This window comes from Temnothorax curvispinosus, unplaced genomic scaffold (genome assembly GCF_003070985.1).
Source record: "Temnothorax curvispinosus isolate PA1 unplaced genomic scaffold, ASM307098v1 QBEX01010597.1, whole genome shotgun sequence".
NCBI classification, from domain to species: Eukaryota; Metazoa; Arthropoda; class Insecta; order Hymenoptera; family Formicidae; genus Temnothorax; species Temnothorax curvispinosus.
In genome coordinates, this window is record NW_020220377.1 from 11,717 (window position 1) to 22,324 (window position 10,608).

The window sequence follows — 10,608 nt, forward strand, 5'->3', positions numbered from 1 at the left end:
GAGTTTTTATTGCGAGTATAAAGTGGCTCGAGATCAGATACAGAAGCATTTTTAGCATCAAATTTCCATGTCGTGTGTCAATCTCGGACAACATACTTTATTGACAATCCTTTGTTCCTACCAGTCGCGATTAAATATTTACAGAGGTATTTTGACACTGCGACGTTTGAATAAATTAAGTAACTTCGGGATCAGCTTCGCTTCTGCATATTATAGAGATGCGCCTGCCCTTTGGCACGTGTCGTCCCTCGAAGTACGATTCCTCGGATTTGAGGATTTCGTGATTGTACTTGTATCTTGCGACGCCGCTAAAAATGCACAAATATATCTATAATGATGCGATAATAATGAAAAAAAAACGCCCACGATAAAAATAGCGGATAAATCGAACCTCATGATGTACAACGATCTCCTCGGTAGCAAGAAACACGCAACGTGTTCTTTCTCGTGTCCTTCCATTGCTAATCTCATCACGCTGTCACTTAACAAACTTAATCCCGCAATGATGCCCCCGCAGAACTGTAAAATGTTTCAGAGAAATCGTATCAAGGTGTTGAATAAATCGTATTAAAAGCGACTTGAATCAGACTTTGATTAATTTGACTGATGGCCAATTAATTCAACTGAAATTGTTTGAAGCAACATTTCCAATCATTATATTCTCTGACCTAATTTTCTTTCTCACATCTTAAACAACAAGAAATGATAATTTCATCCACGTAACCAGAATTAGTACAGTATAAAGAACAAAGAAAATAATAAAGGTAACAAATATTAATAATAATAAAGGTAACAAATATTAATAATAATAAAGGTAACAAATATTGAGTAAGTTAATCAAAGTTTGGTCGAAGTTGCTATCAGTAAACATCGCGCCGTTCTTCTCAGAGGATGAAAATAATGTTTCATTACCCTATTAGTACAGTATAAAGAACAAAGAAAATAATAAAGGTAGCAAATATTAATCATTGAGTAAGTTAATCAAAGTTTAGTCGAAGTTGCTATCAGTAAACATCGCGCTGTTCTTCTCGGAGGATGAAAATAATGTTTCGTTACCCTGACACTGTCAATATGCGGCTTTATCCATCCATCAGGAGCTAAGTCTAGTATATGCACAAGTGAGAGATGCATCGTTTCCGGTGGGAACGCCTCCCTGCGAACTCTGTCGAGAATCAGTGAGCTATCTTCGCTCCATTTCTTCCATTCGGTCTCTCTATAGCCGTGTATTGCCTGCGAAGATCCAAAATATTGATATAATTCACGACGAGACAATCCAGATATATAGAGAAACATAAAAACACACGCGTTTTACCAACATTGTCCCAATGGGAGAATTCGTAGCGCAGTCGTTTCATGTAAGGGTCAACCTCTCGCACCAGGATATCCTCCTCTTTCTCGCTGATGAAATTCGGAAGGACCTTCATGGTGTCGTACAATTCCACTCTCCAATCCTTGATTGCGCCATCCCTCGATTCTCTCGTATCCGAATTGGAATTGACAATACATTTGGCGGTAGATTGACAAAACGCTCTGTTTACATTGCGGGATAGTAAACGCACAGTTATCGCCATTTCCTAAATCGAACAACTTTTTACAAATGATCGAAAGGTCACACAAACTCGAGATAAGACGTTTATCTCGAAAGTTTCTTGGTATCTCCCTCACATTATCAACCAGTATCTATTCTCACGCAACGCAGACCGCAAATATGAATAAAAAAAGACTTGGTTTCTTTTACAGTATTAATATGCTACGGTAGAAGCGTAAAATTCGCAGTAATTGTGCATATTTCGATACCTTTTTATTTAAATGAAATAAAGGAATAAAAATAGGATAACTGTCCTAGTGTGGTGTCATTTTTCACTTCAAATTTATTTCATTATAAAATTAATTATATATTAAATACAATTTTAAAAAAGAAATTTTTTAATTCAATAAAATATGGGTTTTATTTATCGCAATGTGGTAAGCCAGAATTAATGCCCATTATATTTTTACGTTGTGAGATATTTGACATTCTTCGAAACCTTGAGGTTATGTTATTCGCCGAATTAGAATAAGCGCATACGTGTGATAACGAAATCAATTGTCTCATGTTTTAACTATTTTTGTCTTTAATTGGAAGTTAGCGTACGCGTAAACTCACGAATAAGTACATAATTACTGATTTCACGCTTTTACCGCAACAATTCTTGAGCGAGCAAAGGGAAAGAGAAACTCGGCAGATAGGTTATTTCTAATTAATCTAGCCACATGTATGTACAGGTGAACCCAACGATGGACTAGCAGGTATTCTCTTTCATCTCACCGAGTTGAGAAATTATACGATCTAAACACCAAGCAAGATAAAATGGACCAAAATTGAACGATATGACAGGAAACGGTGCACAGGAATTGACAGAATGTACGGACAGGGGATTTAACATTGAAAATTCGCCTATTCGACGAGCTGCGAAAAAAAAACGAAGAGTCAAATGAATGATGTTTATTAAATCAATATCAATCTCTGCGCAGCAGTAAATACCCGAAGAAAGATCTCAGGAAGTGTTCATATAACTCGCTTGTCTGGAAAATAGTTTCCCGATATCTTCTAGATTTCAGATATTTAATGCTGCATCGTGTTACATATGGATTTATGAACATTATTTTCAAAACATCTCCCCTTATCCCCCCCCCCCCCCCCCCCGATACATATCGCCCGTTCCTGCGTGCATCGCAACGCGGGAGCATAATTTCTCTAGGCTGAACGATTTAGAGAGTAGACAATTTCCTTTTATCAACAGCCGAAAGATACCATTTACAAAATGGAGAAACGCACAGTTGAAACAAAATACAAAAGATATCTCTCCCCGCGATGAATGTACAATCGTAATAAACTATGAGCAAGAATCGTAGAGGCGTAATTTATAATCAACCTTTATTTAGGAATATACTCTTTTCAAAACCAACCGATCTATTTCTAATCGATCTTCAATAAAAGTACGTGTACGTGTGTTTGTGTATGCATTATGAATATATAAGCTGTGTTATAGAAAACTTCCACAATATAATTACACGATTTTAGTCTGCTATGGCGCAGCTATATAAAGGGGAGTTTCTTCCTTTCTTTCTGTTTTTTTTTTTTTTTAAACAAATTAAGATGCGGTTACAACACAAAAGGACGTAAATGTTCTATCCTTTGCTGCCTGATGTTAATATATGCATAATCAATAAGTTAGAATCGCTCGTACGTCGCGCGACAATCCCAATGTTTTCATGCTAAAATCGTTGCTGATATTAACATCAAAATTGAAAATAGACAACGATGGACGCGCGGATAAAAATCCGAAAAAAACTCAACAGTAAGTCGTAGAACCTCTAACTGTTCTGAATGACTGCGTGTCAATGCGACATTATCACGCAGCTATCGGTAAAGTGTTCATTTTTAAGCATTTTCGCCGATAATATTATAATGCTAGATTTCACTTCTATTGTTTTCTTTTTCCTCATCTTAGGTGTGAACGATATCATGGATTGTAGATTAAACCGTTGTACATTTTAGTTACGATTCAATATGCAGAAAATACAAATATAAAGTTTCTGTATAAATTCTGCAAATTAATAATTCTTCTGCGTGTATTTAGGCGACTAGAATGTATGAATGTGTGAAAAGTCGCTACATAAAATCGTCAAATTCGTCATATACATAATCACCGTATTCGCTTAACAAGGTGTTGTCACCCTCGATTTTGAGCTTGGCCTTTCCTTTTCCCTTGTTCTTTTTCGCCTTATCGCCCTTCTCCATCTTCTGCTTTTCGATAAGTAAGTTGTCAACTATAGTTTTCACTTTCTTCAAGTAATTTGACGATACTGGAATAAAGAAACATTTCCAAATATAAAAATTATTGATGAAAGTGACATTACCGTTCGTTAAGATATCGATCGTTAACAGACATACTAACAATTAAGAGCAATGGATTTTATAAGTTCTTCTGCGAATGGTGGATACTCTGCGTGTTTGTTAAATTGATTTATTTTTTGTAAAAGTGCTGTGCCAAATTGCTCAAATTCTTCTTTTGTATCGGGTACCATAGTATCGAGCGATTCATTTGGCGATACTTCTGTCGCATTTGTCACACCTGCAACATAAAATTGTGTAATAACATACATACATGTAACACACATCAATATTAGGATTTTTCATCAAATGTCATAACTAATGTAGTAATATCTCTCACGTCAACTTAATCGAGTCAAATTACTGTGTTAAATTATTAAAAATATAATATTTTGTAAAAATTCCTTCACCCCGATAAATTGCATAATAATAAAGTTTATAAAATTGCAGAGAGATACTTTGCTATTTTAGAATTATAATTAAATATACTATATTTTTGAGTTAGAAGGTTGATGTAACAAATATAAAGTTTTATATATTTGACGTATAACTCATATTGCATTTGATAGATTTTTACGTATTTTATTGTATGTTACAATGTATGCATCAAAAGAGACAATCAGGAACGGTACAGGAGACAGATAACAGATGAGAGACAAGGTTACAAAGACTGATGCAAACACAACAAACTGCATAGAATAGCAACTTTTATTAAAATACAACAACATCAGTAATAAATTTAAATGTAGAGCTTGTAATAAGTTTAAATGCTTGTATATATAATTCTCTGTCTGTCTGTCTGCCCCTGTTTGATGCAGTTCCTATCATAAACCGATTGTAAGTCTAGTGGTGGCTATAATAATTACAATTATGTAAAGCTATTATGCCACAATCTTAAATTAATGTTAATAAAAATATTACGAAAAACATATGTACATATTCCATGCGTGTGTATACGTGTATGTTGCATTTAGCATTTTTTTTCCAAGATATTCTTGTACAATACCTGTACGATTTAATTTAACGTATATGTATAACAATTCGTCTTGCGTGCCACCACAATCCAAATAGTTAGTTTAACATTAATATTTTTTTTTTAATTCGTCAAAAATATCATACTTATATAAAAATAATAGTCATTATCATTGTTAGAAAGCAAAAATGCTTATATATCGTCCCATGCATATTTAGAGTAATCTTTTAACACAGCTACCTAGTATTACAATGACAATGTGCGCCTACGATATATAAAATAATAAAAAGATAAGAATATTTTATCAAAAGATTTCTCTTTATCAAATTAAGCGTCTGCCGTCTAACATAACTCTGAGAGAAAAAGAGATGTCTATTTCAGATATCAGATAAAAATTACTACATTAGAGCTATTAAAAAAAAAAAAAAAGCTATTCAATTCACAGTATAAAATAGTCAGATCATTAGTTAAAAAGTCATTTCTTTTCTTTTTTATGTGATTTACGATCACTAAAGTCTACTAGAGTCGACAAACCGAAAGTTTCCATCGCCAGTCGTAAGTCCGCCTCCTCTTGCAACCTCTGACGCCTTAGCAGCTCAGCTCGCCTTTCTTCTGGCGTAAGCGACTCCTCTATTTCCTTCACTTTTCTCTCAGCTTCCTCCTTTGCCTTCTTCTGTATTTTTACATATATAAATAAACATGAGTAAAATTATACAAATAGAATCGCGCACCTTAAGCGTCGAAACCAACCTCACGTTCCTCAATTCTTTCAGCTAATGCTTTCTTAGGTTTCGGCTTTGCTTTTGGGGCCTCTGCTGGTTTCTCTACATCCCTTTTCTCTACATCCTTTTTCTCCTCTTCCACATCTTCCCAGCTGTCCTGTTAGGTGAGGTTATTTAATATGAAACAGAGAGATTGTCGTCATTATACGTAAACTTAAAATAATATTGTGCCACCATTATCACGTAACAAACTTTAGGTATTTAATATATATTTATACCAATGTACAAATCTTTTAATTTAACTAAATTTTAGTATAAATGCATTTAATAAAGGTCTAATAAAGATGTACAATAGCAATTCAAGTAATCCAAGTAAATTAACATTATATATTAGCAAGATATAAGAAAAAGCTATTATTCATAAGTTATTTAACTATCCATGCATGTGATTAAATATAGCCTTGTACAAAACATTTAACAATTGAAAGAAAATATTGGAGTAAATGTCGATAAAGATTAAGACAAAAAAAGAATTATTCAATATATAAATCCTTAAATGTATTTTACTTATTCATTCTTATATATGAATGATTCTACCAAGTACAAAAAATATATGGAGCAAGGAGGTATACATCTTTACTTAGATCTTAGATATATTGAGCAAATGAAAAAAAAAACTCCATGAGTGATTCCTTCTTGGTTTTAATTTTGTTGTCCTCTTATGCATGTGTATAATTAATAAATTTCTCATTCTCTCGCAACCGTGATAATCGCAAGATGGCACATGTCGTTCTGACAGACGATGCGGGTGAGGGGACGAGAGATTAACGGGAGAAATCTGATAATCGACAGGACCGAGAGGCGCGGTGTGGGAAACATGTGTTCGCCGTATAGGTTAGGTGCGGGGGGAACAGCACGCGGACACGCGTGGGACGGTCCGCGGGTCGCACGGTCGGAAAGTCGGCATTACCTTGACCTCCTCCTCCTCGTCCTCGCCCTCCCACTTGTTCGATCTCATCGCGAGGTCGAATTTCGCCTCGACGTTGTCCACATCGTCCACATCTGCAAGAGGCGCAGCAAAAGGGGGTGGAGGTTAAAAAGTCAGTCTTCCCTCGCGAGACGAATCGCCCCTCGTTTCGCGGGGCGTTTCGCGATTACACGATACGAACACGCTCGCTTTACGTACCCCATTCCTCGTCCATGGCTGCCGGTGATTATTTGCCGTGCGCCGTGCCTGCGGGTGAACGGAGAGCCTGCCGCGCGAACGTGGTGACAACGAGCACAACCGGAATCGAGCGGGCCATACTGCACGAAGGAAGCAGCGTGCCCAGCGTGATCCGATCGCTCGCGCGAGCGGGGCCTGGTGCGCATGCGCGGCGACCGATCCAGGATCCGCGAGAACACGATCTCTCCGGGCCTCTCTCCTCTCTCCTCTCTCTCTCTCTCTCCGCCTTTTTCGAATGTCCCTCGAGAGAATGCGGCGAGTCGGGGACACGCACATTAGCGCGAGGTTAACACCCCTTGATCCCCCCAACGCCATTTTTTTCTCATCAAAAACGAGATCGCCCTCAAAGAGAGAAAAGAATAACAATCCCGTCGTTCTCTAAAATACGCGTGAAACTCGAGAGCGACACGTGTCCGATAAAACACCATAAACAGCACGACGTAATTTTTATCCGTCGTGGAAATTATACAGACGGCGTTTCCGTAACGTCTCGCGCGTTGGCCGTTTCGATTAATTAATTAATTAATTTATACGTACGCACGATAGAGCGCGCGTTTAAAAATCCTGCGAACGGGAGCTGCGACTAATCGCGATCGACGTCGCGCGCCTCCTTCGGTATATCGATCGCTCGAGAATCGATTCGCGCCGTCTCGTCGAGTCGCACCTCGCACCTCGCGTGATTCGCGTCTATCCTTCTACGACTCACTTCGCGTCAACTGCCCGAGTGTGTTGTGTTGATATTACGGTGGTTGTTGATATTTTTTTTTTGAACACGAATAGCTGCGTGGGTGTGACACAACGCGATACATCAGAACAGTGGTGATTTGTTCGCGAGGAGGACCGAGGTCTGTCAGGCAGAAGTCACGTGGTGTTTCATGGTTTCACGGTCTCCGCGTTCGCTTTGCTGAACGATGGATATACCGACACCGACCAGCCTCAACCACACTGGACTCACGCACAGCGTGGACGGGTTTCTGAATATTCCCATCGGATCGTCGGCTCTGGACGCTTTATCAACGGGGAAACGGAGAAGGTAGGACGTATTGATCGCGTTGACGCCTGAGGGCATGCATTGTAAACAGAGTACCTCTATTGTTGATATATATTTTTCTTCCTCCAAAGCTCCTCGCGAACGATAAAACGCAAGAAGTTCGACGATGAGGTGGTGGAGACGACGTTCAATCTGCAACCGCCTGCCACGAGCGCCAAGTCGACGTCGAAATCGCGAATGATTTCCGTAACCGCCGGTTGTTCTCCCATGGACGTTCTCCCAACGCAGACCTTACCTACTCCGATACCGATACCGACCGCCTTGGTACAGTCGGACAGAGTCAATCGCAGGCCCAGCAGGCCAAGCGGCTCGAATCCTGGACGGAAGAATAAGAAAAGTAAAAATCATTCTCACTCCATCAACGCCACCAAAGATCTCGGACGATGGAAACCTGCCGACGACTTGGCGTTGATCACTGGTGTGCAACAGACGAATGATTTGAGAATGGTATTTGTCTGTTTAGTTTCTACCTCCTCTTTGCTTCTAATTTGTTTCTTCTATGCCGATAAGAGAATAAATACACTTCTGATATTCTTATTATCTCTGTTTAAGGTCCATCGAGGCACAAAATTTTCCTGTCGCTTCACATTGCAGGAGATACAGCAAAGATGGTACGCATTATTATACGATAGCGCAGTTTCACGTGTAGCTGTGCAAGCTATGCGTAATTTGCATCCTGAACTAATAGCCAGTGTTCAAGCAAGAACTTTGTATAGCAAAGCGGAGGAGGAGCTGTTAGGGACTATTAAATCGGTGGGTGTTAGTAGATTCTAAATGACAAATGTTTTTGTAGAAAGCATAAATAATCTATTGTGTAAATTAATTACTGAGTTGGCTTTCAATGCGTTTTTCGAATGACTGCATTATTATGAGTATGTGATCTTTCTCGTCAGACCTCTCAACCAACATTGGAAGTATTTCAAGAATTGCTTGAAGCAAATGCACATACGTTTTATCCAGCAAGGACCGCAAAGGCGTTACACAGCCATTGGCAGTTGATGAAACAGTATCACTTATTACCAGATCAGACGGTGCAAAGTTTACCACGAGGTGAACACGTATTGAGCTTTTCGGACGCCGAAGATATGATCAACGATACCGAATTGATGGAACCGAAAGATGAATTGGTAGACGCCGAATTGGCAACGGCGGACAGGAAGAACAAGAGAGAAATTAAAGTATTGGAAAACGAGCTTAGTAGATGGCAGGTACTTGTCGACAGCGTAACAGGTGTCAATCCACCAGAATTTGATAATCAAACCTTAGCCATTCTAAGGGGAAGACTCGTCCGATATCTCATGAGATCCAGAGAGGTAAGAAGCAAACGTAGAACGGTTATTCGTTAATATTATTTATGTATAATGAAGTTTATTGCTATATTTTAAAAGATTTACATCTCATTTTTTGTATCTTTGTCCAGATAAGTGTAGGACGTTCTACAAAGGATCATACCGTCGACGTGGATCTTGGTTTGGAAGGTCCAGCGTGGAAAGTTTCGCGTCGACAAGGTACCATCCGTTTAAGGAATAATGGAGACTTCTTTTTGTCATCCGAGGGAAAGCGACCGATTTTTGTGGACAGCAGACCAATCTTGGCTGGCAACAAAATGAAATTGAATAACAATAGTGTAATTGAGGTAACTATTACATCAATATTGTTACGTGATTATTGCATAAAACGCAACAAATTTAATTTGTATAGTTTCTCGAATAATAGTTTGTTCTTTTAACTAAATGTTCTTTTAATTAAATCTTTCTATTTTACATTTCTATGTACACCTTTTACAGATTGCAGGACTGAGGTTCATATTTTTAATAAACCAAGAACTCATCTCTGTGATACGACAAGAAGCTGTCAAATTGAACTTAAATCCTTGAGGGATGTCAGAGAAAGATGAGAGACAATATCGAGTGCCGTAGTTTATAGCAATTAGTTTAATGCTTTTCTTACAGAACCTACTTTTTACATTTGAGAATAGCAAATACATATTTTGCAGTGCATAGATTTTAACTCGCGTATTAAGGTCCTCGCACAATGGAAAAATATGAGAAACCGATATTAGCGATTAGGATTTCTTAGTTCTATATTTTTCGTTGTGCGGTATCTTTTATAATTTACTTACCTACGATAACTTTGAAAGCACTTTTTTTATGCGAACAAATTATCTCTTTCAGAGTTTATCAATCGAACTCAATGACGCATTATGTTCATTTCATAATGTATTGAAAAAATTATAATTTAATAATTATAAATAGTAATTTAGACATGTATACTCTTTGGATAGGTAATAGATTCTTTATTTTTGTGCAGATAATGTCTCCTAAATCCGCTCATATACTCAACATTATATTAGGCTACGAGCATCTTTGTCTAGGCTTAAAAGCAATAATGCGCATTGAAGTTGTACATAAACTTTTAATATAAATTGTAAATTATTACGTATACAGCCGTCTGTGTAATATCCCTGTAATAAACGAATGTGCAGAATAAGATGTTTCTGTTAGCATAGTAGAGAATGGTCGAATATTTTATATGCACGTTTTATAAGCTGCAACGAGTTATGCAAAACTCGTGCCATGCATCATGTATGTACATACACGGCGCCTGAGAAATGTAAGGCAAAAAGTTCAAGTTTCATCAAATAATAATAATGGAAAAAAAAAAAAAACCGAGATGATCTCACGGTACAAGGAGACACGTTCGACTCATTAGTACACGCGTCAAAATCAAGTTTCAGTGGAAACCGCGTTCCTCATAACG

The 10,608-nt window shown here is 37.9% G+C and overlaps 3 protein-coding genes across 8 annotated transcripts; 1 reads left to right on the forward strand and 2 right to left on the reverse strand.

The window, feature by feature from the left end:
• Window positions 1–81: 81 nt before the first annotated feature.
• Window positions 82–2,656, reverse strand: LOC112460488 (alpha-ketoglutarate-dependent dioxygenase alkB homolog 7, mitochondrial). Of its 6 annotated transcripts, none has more exons than XM_025025180.1 (5): window positions 2,147–2,234; window positions 1,317–1,574; window positions 1,057–1,230; window positions 392–519; window positions 82–308 (listed from the first exon to the last, which is right to left on the reverse strand). In XM_025025180.1, the coding sequence occupies exons 1-5, from the start codon at window positions 2,156–2,158 to the stop codon at window positions 176–178; spliced, it is 705 nt and encodes a 234-aa protein (XP_024880948.1). In that variant the 5' UTR covers window positions 2,159–2,234; the 3' UTR covers window positions 82–175. The 6 variants fall into 6 exon arrangements, with proteins under 6 accessions (XP_024880948.1, XP_024880954.1, XP_024880951.1 ...); XM_025025186.1 differs by lacking the exon at window positions 2,147–2,234 and adding an exon at window positions 2,264–2,656 and having other exon boundaries at window positions 176–308; XM_025025183.1 differs by having other exon boundaries at window positions 176–308; window positions 2,182–2,254.
• A 244-nt stretch (window positions 2,657–2,900) lies between these two features.
• Window positions 2,901–6,933, reverse strand: LOC112460487 (eukaryotic translation initiation factor 3 subunit J). The gene is made up of 6 exons (XM_025025179.1): window positions 6,759–6,933; window positions 6,543–6,634; window positions 5,601–5,729; window positions 5,385–5,523; window positions 3,942–4,118; window positions 2,901–3,849 (listed from the first exon to the last, which is right to left on the reverse strand). The coding sequence occupies exons 1-6, from the start codon at window positions 6,772–6,774 to the stop codon at window positions 3,656–3,658; spliced, it is 747 nt and encodes a 248-aa protein (XP_024880947.1). The 5' UTR covers window positions 6,775–6,933; the 3' UTR covers window positions 2,901–3,655.
• A 517-nt stretch (window positions 6,934–7,450) lies between these two features.
• LOC112460494 (microspherule protein 1) lies at window positions 7,451–10,335 on the forward strand. The gene is made up of 6 exons (XM_025025197.1): window positions 7,451–7,830; window positions 7,920–8,295; window positions 8,401–8,601; window positions 8,742–9,161; window positions 9,269–9,484; window positions 9,636–10,335. Exons 1-6 carry the CDS (start codon window positions 7,709–7,711, stop codon window positions 9,723–9,725), a joined length of 1,425 nt encoding a protein of 474 aa, XP_024880965.1. The 5' UTR covers window positions 7,451–7,708; the 3' UTR covers window positions 9,726–10,335.
• Window positions 10,336–10,608: the final 273 nt, after the last annotated feature.